The following is a 17852-nucleotide window of genomic DNA, read 5'->3' on the forward strand; positions in this document are numbered from 1 at the left end:
GCTGGACGGACAAGAGATCGATCCGCTTCTGCGTCGGGACGTTCCAAGAGCCATGCAAGACCTCGTGACGACCTTGCTATGGTTGCTGAAGATCCCATTACCCGGTATGGCCAGGGAGACATGCCAGTCCGAGCTCGCCCGTCAGTTGACATTAACGACCAATCCTGGCACGAATCACCTAATGGGTTGATGCGCAGCAGCAAGCCAATTTCCCCTGGGACTTTTGAAATGCCTCCGCCAATCGACACTACTAGCATCGGATCCTCTCCTCGTCCGTCTCCCATTGCTCCCTACTCTGCCAACGCCACGCCGCCTCTAGAAGAACCCGAAAGCAAAACATTCGGCATGCCTTCTGTATCCCACGCTAGCGCATCATACAATATACCCCAGCGCAACCCCGGAAGCAACAACCTCCCCAAAAGACAAGTCGACAAGTCCCAAATCTCCGAACCAACCTTTGTATCCAGCACCTCCAACGTCCCCATCGTCGACCTTCCCCCTGGCGCCAGCCTAAGCAACGGCATGGACACACCACCGGTTCCTCCAATGAACCCGCGTCGCAGGCGAACAAACACCACCCAAACCATCATTGGAGCCATCAAAGGCGAGAAACCCTCATCACCGATATCATCATCTGTCCGCTCCAGCCAAGATGAACGTAACCCAATCTCCTTTGACGATGAGCGACGCCAGATGTCGCACCAGCGAATCCGCAAGATGTCCAGTGATGGTGCGAATTTGTACAGTCGGTCCCGTCAGCAGGCTATGATGGGTCCGACGCCAGCCATGCCAACCAATACTATGTCCAACTACCCACCCCCTACATCCGTCGAGGGAGGGATGATCTAATCTCACCTCGATCTAGACTTGAATCGGATCTAAATGTTTTGGTACAGGCTGGCTGGATGTGAAAATATAAAGAATAATTAACTTTTGGGGCCTCATTTCGTTTCATGTTTTTTTCATTCGTTGCAAATATGGAGATACCGTTTTGTTATTTCTGGTATGTAATTGGTATAGGATAGGTGTGGTCTTGATAATCATGGCGTGGAGTAGTGTATTTCTTATTTGATTAGTAGAGAAATAATATCCTATTACCTTCAGTATCTTATTCTACTTCTTGTCGAATCTTGTCAAATGAACAACTTAGCAGGACCTTACTATAAGTCGAGGTCAAGTATGATATAGCCATTGAAGATCCGAGTGGATCCTCATCATCTACGAAGCTAATACTCGGCTGCACGCCACTGTGATAGTGGACTCCGATTCCGTCGATCATTTTAGACTGACCGACATTATTATGATATATCAATCGTGCCAATTCCTGACTTTGAGGTAATGTGAGGGAACATGTACATATGTACGGTATACATTATACGTAAATGCAATGTACTGTAGAAGTTATGAATTCACAACCTACAGATGCCTGAGGCAAACCGTCCATATTTATCGTTGGAACCCCTATCCTGAACACTCTACTTTCTCCTCTCCAAGTTCGATTGTACTAACTCTTGGAGCAGCTACGGCATGATATGAGCATGATATTGTTGTTGTACGTTGGTGCGGCGAGCCTGTTTGCTATCCAACTGTGGCTGCATATGTGATGCTTGCCTCAGGCTTCAATTAGAGCTTACTTGTGGGGGACAGGTTTATGGTGTCTATTCGCAAGAAAACTAACCTTAGAGAAGAGAGGATAGATTGGTAGGTTCCTCAGGGTGTTTATTCATGAGTGTGAGAAATGTCGAATTCTATGAGCCTTCTAGTTTACATGATATCAATCCATTGATATTGGTTTTTAGGATTCCATATTGGTTAGATTAACACACAGACAGTATATCGAATCCATTCCAAACTCAGTACTGATTTGCCAACTCTCCGAGATGCCCAGAGAAGAGAACATCACGCCCCGGGTCGTCTGGCAGATTGATATGATAAAACCTATTCAGTACGTCCCTGATGGAATCGTAACAGGCGCCAAAGCGAAGCAATTTATTGTACTTGAAATCGTACATCGTCGACGAGGGACGAGGATACGAGTACTGTCGGCGACCATAGTCAATAACAATATCCGCCGCGTTTCTGATCTCCGGCTCAATATCCTCGACCAAGGACTTGGTGCCTTTCCCTGTCAGATTCGCCGATGAGCCCATGAGCGGCAAGCCAGCTTCGGCCGCCAGCCGGGACAACTCGTCCTGGAAGGGGCCGCCGTTGACCAGCATCGCGAGGGTGCCGTCCACAGAGCTCCGCGAGAGCATATCTTCCCCAAGCTTCTGGATGATCGGGTGATCAGGCCTAAACGGAGCGACCACGCCGAGTGGCAGGCTCAGGTCCACAGTCAACAGCTTGACCATGCCTGCCTCTCGAGGCGGGAGGACGTGAAGCTCTTGATGGAGTGCATAGCTTCCAATCATGGCGTGTTTCTTGTGAGGCTTGCGTCGCTTCGTAACAAAAACCTTCTGCAATGCGGCAGGGTCCGTGGCTACAACGCCGTATCCGACGCTGGATGGTATAATCGCGACTCCCCCGGTTTTCAAGATGTGGAAAACACGGCGGGCGTCTTCTTCGACATCGATGACTGGTACCAGTTTGATAACGGCAGGAGTTTGCGCTCCTTCTTCGACCTCGAGCGCCGGTGCCATAGGGGCTGGATATTGGACAATATGGCCTTAGGGTTTAGGGTTAGGGTTTATGGTGGTTGGATAATTTCAGAAATTTTTTGAGACCCGCTTGGTTGGTTGAAGACAAAATGGATCGAGAGCTGTCTCAACATTGTCAGACGGTATGAAAGATGACAGAAACTGACCCTAATATATAATCCGGCATGAAAAATCTCCATGAAAGCTGATCTCTCTATGAAGGGCTTATCCTTCATTGGGCGGGAAGAGACCGGCCAAATTCGGCGAGTCTACGTCAGATGCGGGGAAAGGCGACTCACTTCACCCCTTCTTTTAACACCCTGAATCACATATAGAATCACATATCTTTTAGTGTACTGGGTCAAATGCAATGAAGATGAGTGAACGCCGGCGAAGGAAGGCCTGTGCCGAATGCAGGCAACAGAAAGTCGGTCTTCCAACCTCGGCTGTCCTATGACTGCCTTGTTAGAAGAAGTAACGTTAAAGGACATTTCAATAGCTACGATGTGATGCGTACCTGGATTATTCTCGCCCGTGCTCCCGGTGCCGCCAAATCGGCGTTTCCTGTGCCATCGTGAGCGACTTCAAACGAGTAAAAAGACCGACGTAAGGACCCCTTAGTCTCAACAATTAATATCAACAAGCGGTTATATGTAACATTACACAGGAAAGCGGATCTTCAGCAGGAGATTAGCCGCCTACGATGCCAGCTTCACGATGTAGAAGTCGATTCGCCATCTCTGTCGGATCCGAGCGATCCGATAATGGTCAACTCCATGCCGATTACTGCCGGTCCTCACGCGGTGGATGATAGTCCCACCGCCATACATCGGGAGGAGAGCTATACGGGGTTCCTGCTTCCCCCAATTGAGACCAAACAACGGGCCCTCGATGATGTGATGATTCCCCCAGAGAAAATCAACGACTGCTTTGCACTGTGCGTTTACCCAGCCTGAGGAAATACGGGGGATGCTGATTGATACCGAGATTTTTTGAGCACTACTGCCCTATCGTCCCTGTTCTCAATGCCGCTAACGACATCTCACCAAACGCCATTTACGAAAGATGCCCCTTCTTATTCTGGTCCATTATCACAGTTGGGTCTCAAAGATACTATGAAGATCCGACCATCTTTAGCCGCCTGTCGTCGCGAATTGTCGCCCTCGCCTTTCGATATATTACAGAGAGGTTGACGCCGCTGCACACAATTGAAGGACTGATTCTACTATGCGCATGGCCAGTTCCAGTCACTCACATGTATCGAGACACCACCCATACGATCGCTGGTGCGGCACTACAGCTCGCACTCCAGTGTGGTCTGCACATCGTCGGCGAGGGGCAGGAATTTGCCCGGACATACATACGGGAAAATGTAGCCGAGAAACGGTATCGAGCCAACTTGTGGTATTACTGTCTCATTATATGTCAAAGGTATGCGAGCCTTTCCCCCGCCCTTTCTCTTGGAATGCCCGATGCTCATGCAACAGGGAATCATGTGCAGTGCCAGTATTGCCGATGGCCTCCCTCCTCTCAATGTCTTGGACTCTTTTAGTTTCCCGCGCGGTAGAAAGGAGGTTACAGGCCTCTTGTCATCACGGCTCTTGTTCCAGACTCGACTGCATCGGATTCAAGTGGCTGCCATCTTTGAGATCATGCAATGCGCGATGGGCCCGACTAGCGATAGTAACGCTGTCAATGCCATGATTGACGTCTTCGATGGACGGGTGCGTGAGTTCGAGTCGGAATTGTGCGATGGCTTTGGTATGTCCTCCAGTCTAGATGATGGCTCGACATGGACTCATAAGGTGCTCTCTTTAGATGAATTTGTCCTAAACTCTACACGCCTACATATAGCCACTTTTCGGCTCATGGTTAACCCAGAAGACATGGACAACTTAGGTATCATCAAGCTGTATTCGATTTCCAGGAGCGTGATTGAAGGCGCCACGGAACTGGACAAGAGGATAGGATTCAGCGTGTACTCGACCTTTTATCACTTGCGCTCTCTGCTACTTGCTGCGTCCCTGATATTGAAAATCTCCCGTAGCCACCTATCGACACAGGTTGATCTCGTCGGTGGCGAACGCTCCTACTTCTCTGTCATCCAATTTGCGAGACGAAGATCGGTCGAGCCGTCTGATTTGGACTCAAGAGTCGTCAGTATCCTGACCCAGCTCTGGTCAAGTCGACTGTCATCCAATTTGCGAGACGAAGATCGGTCGAGCCGTCTGATTTGGACTCAAGAGTCGTCAGTATCCTGACCCAGCTCTGGTCAAGTCGATCGGCCTTCCGGAATCCTGGCAGTTCCTCATATAGTGGCAACCTTAGTCTTCGGCTTCATAGCCGCTTGGTAAGAATTTATCACCTTTTACCCGTAGCTTCGCGGATCACTGATTGAGTAAACAGACGATGAATGCTTTCTTTGACTCCATGTGGTGGTGGAGGCATGAATACAATCACCAAAAAAACCCTTTTGTCAAAGAGCCCCCAGGCATCTCTCAATTCAGTCAATCTGATACCGGGGGTGAATCTCGAGCGCTATTGGATACAAGCTTGGTAAGTGTACCAAATGGCATACCCGTTCAGGACACGACTTTCTTTGCGATTCCAGAGCTTGATGACCTCTATATGTCCCTAGTCTGGAGCGGCAGTTAGCCAGAAATATGTAACATGTATTGTATTTGACATCAATTACGATTGATTGATATTCTAAGTGTATATACGTCCTAAAGATGAAAGATGACTGTAACATGTTTGCCCTATTATTCGGCTCTCCTATTTACCTTGGTCTCCATTGTAATGCACCAGACGAAAACCTTATATGTCATGTGTTCGAATTTACCCCTAGACTGAAAAGCATCGCAGCGATTTTTCTAGTCTAATATTGAGGTAAATTCTCGACCCATTTACAATCTAACGGCATGTTTCCCTCTCTTAGGGTTAAAGCGGATGTGGCCGATTTGGCCGATACTCGCCGATAGACATGCCTCTTCGTCCAACGAATCTCCCCAGTCCCAATCCCCAAGACTTTGTGGCAGGGTATTCCCCCGGATTTCTCCACACTGTCATATACTTTGACTTTTATGAAAAATGGTTCTCGAAGAAGGTTTCGCAGAGTGTTAAGGGACGAATAACCCACCCCTGGGTGCCGTGGGTGATCGTATGTATAAAGGGAATGGTGCTGCCTTTTCAAATATACTTAGACTGAGGTTCAGCCTGCTAATACATTATTCTCACTCATTCTCATCAGACACTGTAGGATAGTGGAGCGACCCTCTGATCCGAATAGTTCTGCTGATTGAACAAAGATCAAATATGCCGGGTGATATCATCAACAAGGACTCGCACTGTCACATCGACGATGTCGAAGCCTCCAAAGGTGACGCGGCTTCTACCGGAGAGAACAATCAATCCAAAAGATCCAAATCTCCACAAGAACGAAAACTGCTCCTTAAGCAAGACTTGAGCATGCTTCCCCTCCTGGCCGGCTGCTTCTTTTTTGCATACGTCGTAAGTCTGGTTAAAACAGAAACATGCTTAGTTCCTAATTATGTTTAAAGGATCGCGGGCAGATAGGCAATGCACGCGTGATGGGAATGCAGCAAGATTTGCATCTGACGAATGATCAATACTTCAATGCGTTGATGGTCTTTTGTACGTAATTCCATTGTTAGCGATGTTAGCTCTTCATCGCTGATCTAATTTTTCAGTTATCGGGTACATGATTATCGAACTGCCGTGCGCTCTCGGCCTGGTATACTTCAGACCAAGTCATCAGTTTGGGTTAGCCACGATGCTCTTCGGGGTCATGGCAACATGCATCGCTGCTGTAAATTCAGAGGGGTCATTGATTGCCATTCGCTTCATACTCGGCCTCTGTGAAGCATTCGTCCAGACAGGTTTTATTTACTTGAGTCTCTGGTACCGTCCGGATGAAATTGCTCTAAGAGCAGGTAAGTCCTTGCCGGTTTCCCCCCTCACAAACGTGCCAAGTACATTTGCTAACATCTTTAAGCCCTCTTCTATCTTTCTACACCCCTTGCTGGTGCCGTCAGCGGCCTGATTTCCTACGGTGTGGCGAAGAACCTGGCCGGTGTACACGGCTATGCCTCGTGGCAGTGGCTCTTTATAGTCGAAGGCGTTCCGACGATCGCATGGGGAGTCCTGACCTTCTTTAGTCTGCCTGGCCGCCCCGAGGTAGTGGCCGAGAAGGGGAGCTTTCTTTTTTCCGATGCATCTGAACGGCAGCTCATCCTGCAGAGGGTCACTGAAGGTTTGAAAAAAAGTCATCCAAAGTGTAATAATCAACTCAACTAACTTGCTATTCACAGCCCAGAACTCGATTCATGTAAAGTTTGTTCCTGGTCAGGTTCTCAAGGCATTGAAAGATCCCAAGACGTGGCTGGATGCCGTTACAGTTGGGGCGTTCGGTCTCGCTGTCGCAGCGTTTTCCCTCTTTCTTCCGACCTTCATCAATGCCTTTGGCTTCTCTCCTCGTATGTGATAACCCTAGAGTCTATTTTGACACGGACATTATGTATGCTGATAACCTAAACACATGTGCAGTTCGCACCCAACTATTCAGCATTATTCCTTACGCCTGCGCGGCTGTAACGCTTCCACTCTCTTGCTATTTTGCCGATTTGTACAAAGCGCGAGCTATACCGTTGCTCGTGTGTTTTTTGTTCTGCGTGAGCGGGCTCATCCTGCTTTTGGCGACGACATCCAAGGCAGGGCGAGTCGCGGGGACGTCTCTGGTTGCGGCAGGCTCGTATCCCGGTGTGATCCTGGGAGCTACATGGGTTGTGACGAGCCATGGCGGGTATACGAAGAGGAGTACGGCATGGGCAGTCGTGCAGGTGTTTTTGCAATGCTTCAGTATCATGGGCACCAAAATATACAATGCACCGCCACGTTTCTTCAAGGGCCACGGTGTGGTTCTCGGTATGCTCTGCCTCGCGGCCGTCTGCATCGTGCTTAAATGGTGGATTATGAGAACCGCGAACCAGAAGAAGGATGCAATAATATCTCAATGTGAGGCTGATGGTGTTGCGATTCCTGATGGTGAGAAGACATTCGAGGATGCTGGGGACAGTCACCTGCGTTTCCGGTACATATTGTAGTACTATATGCTATTGCACGCTGCGCTAAAGCGGAATTGTATGAATTCAAGTTTAACAAAAATGATTGAATCTATGACACGGCGGATTTTCTCTGAGTTTGATCAAGGCTTGTTTACACTTATTTTGATGGATGGTTGTATTGGCCTCGTTCGTGTATCAATAGAAGAGAGGGAGAGGTTCGAATGTTATGAGTGCGATATTTCCTATCACCAATAAAAAAGCAACTGACTAGTCAGTTTATTTAATTTCATTAGTATTATTAATAAATATTAGTGTTCGTAATTACAAAGGTATAATTCTCCTGCTTCTTTCTTAGATCGACCAAGATAGCAACGTGGTTCCTACTATTCGGAACCCTAGTCCATTATTTGCAGGATGGGATGAATAACCTAACATGGCCTCTACAGTAGCGAGAGATACACGAGGAGAAGTGACGTCACATGAAGTCTATTAATATATGATATATCATTTTCAGGATATTATTAAAGGGCCTGCCATGCTAAGATTGCCACGCCTATAGCGAGTGGATTGCTGAGCGAGAGGCCGGCAGGTGCAGAATTATTGTTGGTAGCAGTCAAGTCCGTAGTATTTCCTGCAGTTTTGCCATTAGAGCCTGGAGCAGCGCTAGTAGTTGAGCCTGGAGTTGCACCTACAGTTGCAGTGCCAGAGTGCTCCGTAGCAGATGATGAAACGGAGGACGATGAAGGTGATGGCTTGGGACACGAGTTGTTGTACACAAACTGCTCAGGAGCGCCAGTACAAGCGGTCACAGACTCAGGGTTAAATGTGCCGTTCGGATACATCCAGCAACTGCCCGGGGCATACGGCGAGTTGCTTGGATTGTGCGGATTAAAGACGACATAGCTGCAGGAATCGGCCTTTGCACACTGACTCAAACAGTCCGATGCACCTGTACTAGCAGTGCAGCTGTCAAAGCATCCATCAGACGGTGTCGGGTACCCGCAGACCGAGGCAACAGCAGAGGGAGTAGCAGTGGCGGCGCAGGCGCCGGCAGTAGTGGTTGCGCTCCCGCCAGCACACTGGGGTTTGCTGTAGACGGACAGGCTGGGATTGTCGCACTTCGAGCTGCCTTTGCTCGCATCGAAGGTCTCACCCGGGTACAGCCAGCACGTGCCGGTGCCCGTGTAGGGGTTGCCGGCAGAGAAGATAACAAAGTTGCAGGGAGAGTGGTCGTTACAGTAGTCCCAGCAGAAGGCCTTGCCGTCGCTGGCGACGGCAAAGTCTGGGCCAGGTTCCGGGTAGCTGCAGAGACTGGTGATGAGGGAAGATGTACAGGTTGGAGCCGCGGCAGTAGAGGTAGTGGAGGTAGCAGCCAGAGCCCGTGGAACCGAGAGGGCGATAGACACCCAGAAACAAGCGACCTTCATGATGGCGAGCGTAGACAAGGAAATAAACGCGTCCAAAACTGGGGGAAGTATTAATATTTTCACGGGAGCGGTCACTACTTGTACATAGCTACCGAGTACGTACGGGGTAGAAAGGGGTAGCAAGCCCTGTTGAATTTTAATAACTTAAAGTTATTAGTGAATGTCACCCTGAAGCCGAATAGGGCCTGACGCGGCGCAATTCAGCCGCATGCCACCAGGTTGTGTAAACCCTAACTAGGATTTGAGACATGACCAAGCGTTGCCACTGTTGCGCTCTGCTAAAATCTTGGCAAAAAGTCGGTCCGAAATACGCGATTTCATGGGCTGGTGAAAACTATTATTAGCTCGTAAATTCTATTATTTTCGTCTATCAACCTTGGCAGTTGACTCACCAGCGTAGTACTAGTAGTAGGGATGAGGCTTGAGAGCCTTCTTATTCGCGAAAACCTTCCTTCTGTGTATATTTTGTGGCTCTGAGCTATGCGAGAATTTTGGAAGTGCGTGATGTTCGGAAAACTGGAAATCTTTCTTCTCCAGCCAATTCTCTTCTACAAAAATTTTATTTTCACACAAATTTCGCTTAACCGAAATATTCTCTTTGAGGCACTGTTTTTAGTTGCGTTTTCGCCTGTCTATGATCCGAGATTTTCGTGTACAAATTTGGATCCATTAACCAATTCTGGCTTTGTCCATAGATTATGACTTGGCTGCTGGGCGCCAAGCAATTTCTGGCCTGGGAGCCAATACGCCAGGCAGAGATTCGCTCCAGGGCAGAGATATACCTCCAGGGCAGGGATGGATGCTCAGCACTAAGCCCACTTTGCCTTGGAGCGAATCTCTGCCTCGGAGCGAAGTTCTGCTCTGATGTGACGTTCTGCCCTGGCACGAATCTCTGCCGTGGAGCGAATCTCTGGAGGGAATCGCCGCTCAGGGAACTTCTGCCCAAGAAAAGTCTCTAGAATCAACTCTCACTCAAGTGGTTAGTCGCACAGGAGTCACACTGCACGGCTGCACGGCCAACATCTTGCTCAGAATGTTGAGGTATGTTAACTTGTTCTTATTCACATATTCTGAGAGGCAGGTGGACTGGTTATATACACATATATGTACAGACCAACTTCCCTGTTAAAGCATCACAGCCACTGGGATATTCAACAAGATGTCTGCACCTGCAAGAGCTTGTTGAAGTAGGTTACGAATGAACTGAAAAGGAATAATTAGATAATAATTCTTTTTATATTCTTTTTTTTATAAAAGCTTTGTATAAAAGATAAGAAAAATAAGAAACAACCTTATAAAGAGGAGTTAAGAGAATTTATATTATATAGATCTTATTTACTACGTGTCGAGGAACGTATATAAGCCATACCTTGCCCCAGATGTTGCCAGAATTACAAGTTTTCAAATGTTTCAATTTGGAATGGTCCAAGTACTCGGCATATTCTTTCATCTGGCATAACTGTCTATCTATTCAAGGAAAGCTCTCAAACCACAGTGCTACATGATGAATTGACGATTCTCCGATCTATAGGCCGTCGTGGCCGACCTCATATAACCTCTCTTTCCCTTCACCAAAACCATCAACTTCTCGTCCTCCCCAGAGGGGCAAACCGCCAATCGATGTTGTCCACTTCAGCGATACCCACTCGATCTTTCGTACGAGGAGGGATCCCACTACAACTGCACGAAACCCTTCTACTGCCGGCCATAGACCGAGGAAGATGCACCCGTAAATACCAATTTCCCCAGTGGACCATGAGGAAGTATCATGTGCGATCCGCCGCTACGCCAAAACACTAGTCTGGAATCTCTCATCCGACTGCTTTCCGCATATCCTGCTGGGATAAAAAAGTTGAGAAGAAGATCGAAAGATTGATTTTGGATAGATGTCAGAGCTGCAGCACGTCACTGGAAAGGTGGAGGGTGTGGTGGAGATGTGATCATTGCTTGAAAGAGTGCTTGGGACATTGAAGATTCCTTGCGTTATAAATATTATGCAATAGATTTATAGATTTTATATTCTATAGGATCTGTTAGAAACCTATCGGTTGTATTTACTACGTCAGCACTATGCAGGATGTTCATCATAGAACTAATACAACTATATAACTAATATGGATATTAACAAACGCCTTTCAGCTATGAATAGTATTATTAAAAAGAAGTGAAAGCCTTTGTTTGCCTGTCTTAGCGGGGCACCTGTTGTCCTCTGTTTGCCCTCCAACCAGGCGGCTTCACATCTCCAGCCTCCTCCCTTCTCTGCCACCTTTGTCTTCTCCATCCCAACCGCTTCATCCTTCATCCCGCTGTGTGCGCACTCTGTGAGAATTCTCACGACAGTGCCGCACATCCCTCTTCTAATTACAAATCATCCTGAGCACAATATTATCAGGTGGTCCTGATGAACACGACATCAGCAACCATGAGGGTCCCGGTAGCACCAGAGCTGGACAGAGAGATGGACTCTCCAGCCCAATCACCTCCTACCCTTACTCCTTCTTCCTCATCTTCAGAATCCCCTCCATCTTCCTCGTCTGAACCAGATTCTACCTGTGTTCCAGGCCAACACCCTGATAATTCGCCTCAAGGCAGCGTCGAATCGTCCGTTGTCTCTTCCTCGTCTGAGGCGACCATCACCACATTGCCTGACAGTGTGCCTGAGGATATCTCTCCCTCCTCCAAGCCAAGCCAGGCAAGCAACACCAACGAGGTAGGTATCGAGGCAGGTAACGAGGCTACTTCTCCCGTCCAAGCACCCACCAAGCCTCCTTCCAAGAGAAAGCCAAAACGGCCCAAGCACAAGACTGTCAAGTCTGGCACTGCCAGTAGCGAAGAGATCGAGCTGCACGACGACGCTTCGATCACAGACGCTGAAACTGTTGTTGACTCTGCTCCTTTCCCCTTGATCGTTGACGGCGGAACTACACCGATCGAAACCATGAGTGCAAACGAGGGCACCCAAGGCACCCCTTACCATGGGGCCTCGTCTCCTAGACCTGATTCAGGTGCGGGCAATACTCGCTACTACGCCGGCCAGGAGCCTGTTTGGTACGCGCCTACTGGAGAGGCTTGCTATGCCTACAGCTACGGATTGCCTTATCCAGCCCAGTATGTTCAACAGTACCCTGCACAGGCATACGGCTATCAAGCTGTACCTCAAGGACCTCAACATATTACTCAGCAAGTGCCTCCACCCGTATCTCAAAATATGCCTCAGAAGGTGCCCCAGGTGCTTCAGCAGGAGGTTTCGGCAGTGTATCAGTCTGGACGCTCTTCGTATCGTTCCAATTCTTCGCGCCATGATCCACCGAAATACATGCCACCTCTACCTGACATCCCTCCAGTTGTATCTCCGACGCCGCCAACTGTGGATGAACCTACTTTGAAGTCCCAACTAGGTACTGACACTGGTACTGAGGGTTCCGCCCGTCTACCTTCCAAGACAGCCATCGTTCACGAAACAGCAGAGTCTGAGGCCCTCCCAAAGGTGACTGTCTCAAAGACTGCATCGCCCAAAGCTCGTGCTTCCGTCCCTCAAGTCGTTTTGCCTGAGACTCGTGAGGGCTCTGTCAATGAGTCCAAGGAGACCATGGCCGACCGCGTTAACTTTCGCTTTGCAACCTGCGATTATCTTGAACAGCTAGCAGTATCTCGATACCTTCTTGAATGTTCTTACATTGGAAAACTCGCGGACAGTAAGATTGTTCTCCACTCCGCTTCTGGTGAAATGTTTTATCCCATCACCTGGGCGACCCATCGTGTGCTTATCGCGCAAAGCCCCGTTCTCGAGGCCATTCTCAATCGCCAGGAAGTCTTGGAGCAGAAGCTTACCATTGAACTGGTCGCTGGAAAGAAATACTCCCTGCCACGTGCCTTTGAGTGTGCCTTCCAAGCCTACTACGGTCTTCCAATGGTCGACCACCAAGACATCAAAGCACTCACTCGCAGGGCCCTCGGCTGGGAAGGCGCCCCTGAAGGTCAAGGCTCCGACGAAGCTCTGGGAGCTCAGCTTGACTTTATGATTTGCTATATGACTGCGGGAGCTTTCATGAACTGTGACGAATTGGTGGCAGCAGGGTTCAGAATGATCGAGCGCGAAATTAGCTTGATTAATCTCGAGACAGCCATTCACTTTGGCACGCATCCAGAAGACTACATAATCACTCACGAACCAGCCGACGAGCGCAAGACTACCAAAAAGGGCGCAAAGGGCAAGGCCCGCAAGAAGAGTAACGTCGAGCTGCCAGTTGTGCCCGAGAACATGAACGAGGAGGTGATCGAGAGGCAGGCGCCTGCAATTGCCTCATTAGCAATCGAATCCGCCGCTGGCTGCATTGGGCCTGACTTTGTGTTTGACCGCACTGCCTGGGTGAAGGTCATGCAAGACCGCATCCCTCACTATCTACGCACTGGCATGCTGGCGTCTAACCCAAGCTTGGCTGGGGTTCACTTTGGCGTTCACCCGCAGCCCAGTCGTGAGTCATCTATCCTCTCCGCAGTCCTGCTCGCCATCCCCTTTCGCTATCTGCAAGAGGTATTCCAATATCTACGCAGCGATGGCCTTCTCACCTTGAAGCTCGTCAAGGAGGTCCTCCAGGAACGCGAGATTCGTCGTCTAGACGCCCTCCAGGAATACCACCGCCGACACCCGAAGAAGAAGGACTTGCCGGCGACGCATGCCACTCTCGGGTATCGTGAGTTTGCTGTTCATTTCCAGATTCGCGACATGTTGGATGAGGTTTTCCACGACGTTACCGTGCACCGTGAGTGGGCGGGTTATGAGGATGTTGGTCAGGGAAAGGGACTCATCCGTGAATACGATGCTCTCTAGGCTCCAACCTCCAACTTTTTTAACTTTTTCATGTACACTATCAATCAACAAGCCAGACAGGCACCTCATGTTCATTATCGAAACAGGTAGTCATTTCAATATTAACAATTAAAGTCATTTCAATGAGCAGTGGCAACATAAACCAATTGTAGCCGAGGCATTAACTCCACATCAATGATGGAGAAGCGCCCATATAATATAGTACGTAATAATATATTTAACTTTTAACTTACGTTAGCGCATGACTATCTATTAAAATGCAACATCCAGCTAACCAACCACAGTGAAGTTAAATGGTTACTCAGCATGGACTAGAGCAGTAACGATTAGCTCACCCCGCATCACCGCTCAGCTTATACTGATGATGCATCATCAACTCCATCTGCTAACCACATCGAATCAGTAAGCGACGTCCGACGTCCGACAGGCGATCATTCTCACTCCCCGCATGGTATTATCCGTAATGCTACTGATGCGTCTTACATGGTTATTGGCATAGGAAATGGACTTGGCGATCCCGGATAACAGAAGCCGCAAGGCGCGGTCTGCAGGGTTGAAGCTCTTATATGCCAGGTCGGCGCCGCCCTTGAGAGAATCTCTCTGCCACTGCTGAGACTGGCCATGCATCGATATATTGAGTACATATTGAGTATATATTGAGTGTATATTGAGAACGATAGACAGAATATAATATATTATATCGACGACATGTTTGTTCTCTTCGCCGCCCTCGCTCTCATTCTCGTCCTGCGGGCGCTCTACAACCACCTCTACCACCGCTTCAACGCGCGCCGCCTCAACTGTGCAACGCCACACACCAAAGTCAACAAATGGCCGCTGGGCATCGACCATATACGGCGTCTCAACGACGCCGACAAACGCGACCTGATCTGCGATGAGTTCCTGGCCATGTACGCCGAGGAGGGCGTGGCGTCCTTTCAGCACTGGCTGTTTGGCAAGCGCAATTTGTTCACGGCCGAGCCACGAAACGTGCAGGCCGTGCTGGCGACGCAGTTCAATGACTTTGAGATTCCGATCAGTCGGCAGAATAATTTCTGGCCGATGCTGGGCCAGGGCATTTTCACGGCGAATGGGCCGGTTTGGTATGCCTTTTTCTATTCTCTCCTTGGGGGGGGGTGGCTATTTATGCTTATATTCTGACTAGGTCGCACTCTCGAGCCATGCTCAGGCCGCAGTTCACGCGCCAACAAGTCGCTGATCTGGAACTAGAGGAAATCCATGTGCAGCAGCTCCTCATGCACATCAAGCCCGACTTAACCACTGGCTGGACCGGAGCGACGAACCTGGGCCCCATGTTCTTCCGGCTCACCATCGACTCGGCCACTGAGTTTCTGTTCGGCCAGTCAGTCGAATCGCAGCTACAAGCGCTCCCCGGCGGCATGTCCAACACAAACACCGCGTACAACTGGCGCAACCTCGCGGACCACTTCGACGACGGCACGATGCACCTGGGTACCCGCGGCCGTTTCAGTTTCCTGTACTGGCTTCACAACCCAGCCGAATTCAGCAAGGACTGCAAAGAAGTGCACGCCTTCGCGGACCATTTCGTGCAACAAGCCCTCCTGCGCACAGGCAAAGACGACGCCGCCGCGGCGAGCAAGAAGCAGCGGTACGTGTTTCTCCACGAACTGATCAAGGAAACCAAAGACCCGATCGAGCTGCGATGCCAGCTGCTCCACATCCTGCTCGCGGGCCGCGACACCACGGCAGGCTTGCTTGGATGGACATTCTTCCTTCTCGCGCGACATCCAGATGTATATAAAAACCTACGGTCAACGCTCCTCGAGACCTTTGGCCCCTACCACAGCCCCCGCGACATCACATTTGAGCGACTCAAATCCTGCGCAGCCCTCCAACACGTCATGCAGGAAACCCTCCGCCTCTTCCCCTCTGTCCCACTGAACTCGCGCATGGCCGTCCGCGACACCAGCCTGCCGCTCGGCGGCGGACCGGACGGCTCCAAGCCGATGTACATACGCAAGGGCGAAGAAGTGCTGTACCCCGTGTACGTGATGCACCGGCGCAAGGATATATGGGGCGCGGACGCGGAAGAATTCAAGCCCGAGCGCTGGGCCGGCCGGAAACCCGGCTGGGAGTATCTGCCATTCAACGGCGGGCCGCGCATTTGCCTGGGCCAGCAGTTTGCGTTGACCGAGGCGGGGTATGTTATTACGCGGCTGGTGCAGTTGTTTGATGAGATTGTGGCGGTGAGTCCCAAGGAGGAGTATAGGCAGCAGTATAGCGTGACGAGTGCGCCGAGGGAGGTGTTTGTTTATCTACACTCCTCATCTCTCAATTAGTTAACTTGATTAACTATTCCATATACATTTTTAAATATTTTTATTTAATCCGAAAGTCATGAGTCATTATTAAGCTAAATCAAGTAACTAAATCTAACTGTATTTATATAAAATCAGGGTATATATATATCACCAGTTGAGCTCTGGCACTGGAAAAAACTCATTAATCAACTCCTCGTAATACGGCCTCAACTCATCAATCTTTGGCAGCTCATCGCTCTTGCTGTACAAATCATATGGATTAAACGCCTTGACCGCCTTGAGCATCTCGTGGTCCTTCTCGTTCATGAGCTCATGGTACGCGCCGGCATTGTGCCAGGGGTAAAACGAGTGGTAGCGGATCATCGCCAGGGCCTCATCCGGCAGGGTGGACTGGTCCTTGACGACGTGGTAAAGATACTCATCATGGCCCCAGCTCAGCATGACATTATCAAGGCCAATACCCGGCTCGTAGATGCCGAACTCGGTATCAAACACCTCATGCCCGAAATCAGGGTTGTCCCTGAAACTCTCGCGTCCGTAGATGATGCGCTCGTCAAACGCCAGGCCGACGGGGAAGGTGTCCCCGACAACATCCCACTGGCCCTGCGCGTCGAAAAAGTAGAGTAGTTTGCCGAGATCATGAATCAGGCCGGTGAGCTGCATCCACCGCGGCTTTCCGTCACGCCGGATCGCTTCGGCGGATTGGAGCAGGTGCTCGATCTGGCTGAGCGAGGTGTCCGGGTCGCTCTCGTCGATGAGCGTGTTGAGTTTCTCCATGGCTTGCCAGACCGTCATGCGCGCGCGCGTCTTGCTGCGGAACAGGTTGCGCGCGCGCAGGTTGTAGGCAACCGTTTGCTTGGTGTGTTGCTCTGCGTAGAAGTTCTTGACGCGGTCGCAGGCTGTCTCGTACTGCCGGAATTGGGTTTTGTCTTTGTTCTTGTCGAACTCGGAGGCGTCGTATAGGGTTTTTTCTTGCTGTTTGAGCACGTTGACGGCGTCGATGTCGTCCGATAGGGCCTCGAGTGCTTGTCCGTCGCGCTTGGTGAAGACGCCCATGGGAGGCGTGGCCGTGGTTGCTACGGGGGCCATCTTGATATATCTCGATTTTATCTCGATTTATACCGTATCTCGATGATTAGAGATATGTAGACATGTATGAGATGGATGTTGAAAATGGAAGAAGGATTCGACCAGTTTATATATCCGCTCCCACTACGCTACAGCAAATTAGCACGAGTACAAGCGAAATGAAGTGGAAAATGGTCGTATACGGAAGTCAGATTCCAGCATCATCCCCGCTCGATTCTGCGTCATGGCTATTCCAGATCATCTCAGATCGGGGTAGTCTAGACAAATGAGAGAATCGGCAACCATCAGTCGTTAGCCAGGGAGCCAGTGGCGATGCCTGCAGCTGATCGCCATGATCCACGACAATACAAGGCAAGACATCCCCAGGGGAGTCACTCGGTGGACTACACAGAATACGCTGACGGGGAGAGGGAGGCGTCAGGCGTGAGGAGTGAGGAAGAGGAAGAGTGAAAATGGTTTCCGAGCGACGAATCAGTCGGCGG

General features: G+C 49.8%; 8 protein-coding genes across 8 annotated transcripts; 4 read left to right on the forward strand and 4 right to left on the reverse strand.

Moving 5' to 3' along the window:
• Window positions 1-1826: 1826 nt before the first annotated feature.
• Window positions 1827-2823, reverse strand: BGW36DRAFT_48162 (uncharacterized protein). Its single transcript, XM_046222369.1, has one exon. The coding sequence runs from the start codon at window positions 2637-2639 to the stop codon at window positions 1854-1856; it is 786 nt and encodes a 261-aa protein (XP_046067241.1). The 5' UTR covers window positions 2640-2823; the 3' UTR covers window positions 1827-1853.
• Window positions 2824-3406: 583 nt separating this feature from the next.
• On the forward strand, window positions 3407-5393 carry BGW36DRAFT_387780 (uncharacterized protein). Its single transcript, XM_046217164.1, has 5 exons — window positions 3407-3573; window positions 3624-4067; window positions 4138-4397; window positions 4455-4986; window positions 5043-5393. The coding sequence occupies exons 1-4, from the start codon at window positions 3413-3415 to the stop codon at window positions 4895-4897; spliced, it is 1308 nt and encodes a 435-aa protein (XP_046067242.1). The 5' UTR covers window positions 3407-3412; the 3' UTR covers window positions 4898-4986; window positions 5043-5393.
• A 558-nt stretch (window positions 5394-5951) lies between these two features.
• On the forward strand, window positions 5952-7759 carry BGW36DRAFT_400501 (retrograde regulation protein 2; the record flags this gene model as incomplete). Its single annotated transcript, XM_046218637.1, has 6 exons — window positions 5952-6146; window positions 6197-6290; window positions 6347-6589; window positions 6652-6909; window positions 6968-7132; window positions 7203-7759. The coding sequence occupies 6 exons, from the start codon at window positions 5952-5954 to the stop codon at window positions 7757-7759; spliced, it is 1512 nt and encodes a 503-aa protein (XP_046067243.1).
• A 235-nt stretch (window positions 7760-7994) lies between these two features.
• BGW36DRAFT_387784 (uncharacterized protein) lies at window positions 7995-9351 on the reverse strand. The gene is made up of 2 exons (XM_046217165.1): window positions 9251-9351; window positions 7995-9185 (listed from the first exon to the last, which is right to left on the reverse strand). Exon 2 carries the CDS (start codon window positions 9145-9147, stop codon window positions 8242-8244), a length of 906 nt encoding a protein of 301 aa, XP_046067244.1. The 5' UTR covers window positions 9148-9185; window positions 9251-9351; the 3' UTR covers window positions 7995-8241.
• A 1857-nt stretch (window positions 9352-11208) lies between these two features.
• On the reverse strand, window positions 11209-12193 carry BGW36DRAFT_387786 (uncharacterized protein). Its single transcript, XM_046217166.1, has one exon. It carries the CDS (start codon window positions 12122-12124, stop codon window positions 11657-11659), a length of 468 nt encoding a protein of 155 aa, XP_046067245.1. The 5' UTR covers window positions 12125-12193; the 3' UTR covers window positions 11209-11656.
• Window positions 12194-12826: 633 nt separating this feature from the next.
• BGW36DRAFT_263794 (uncharacterized protein) lies at window positions 12827-13945 on the forward strand (the record flags this gene model as incomplete). Its single annotated transcript, XM_046210100.1, has 1 exon — window positions 12827-13945. A coding segment is annotated over one exon (1119 nt), but the record flags the coding sequence as incomplete, so codon positions are not given.
• Window positions 13946-14216: 271 nt separating this feature from the next.
• Window positions 14217-16364, forward strand: BGW36DRAFT_387789 (cytochrome P450). The gene is made up of 2 exons (XM_046217167.1): window positions 14217-15081; window positions 15144-16364. Exons 1-2 carry the CDS (start codon window positions 14687-14689, stop codon window positions 16297-16299), a joined length of 1551 nt encoding a protein of 516 aa, XP_046067247.1. The 5' UTR covers window positions 14217-14686; the 3' UTR covers window positions 16300-16364.
• A 64-nt stretch (window positions 16365-16428) lies between these two features.
• BGW36DRAFT_305568 (putative inositol oxygenase) lies at window positions 16429-17337 on the reverse strand (the record flags this gene model as incomplete). Its single annotated transcript, XM_046212079.1, has 1 exon — window positions 16429-17337. The coding sequence occupies one exon, from the start codon at window positions 17335-17337 to the stop codon at window positions 16429-16431; it is 909 nt and encodes a 302-aa protein (XP_046067248.1).
• Window positions 17338-17852: the final 515 nt, after the last annotated feature.

The sequence above is a fragment of the Talaromyces proteolyticus genome (assembly GCF_021365285.1).
Source record: "Talaromyces proteolyticus strain PMI_201 chromosome Unknown BGW36scaffold_12, whole genome shotgun sequence".
In the NCBI taxonomy this organism is placed as follows: domain Eukaryota; kingdom Fungi; phylum Ascomycota; class Eurotiomycetes; order Eurotiales; family Trichocomaceae; genus Talaromyces; species Talaromyces proteolyticus.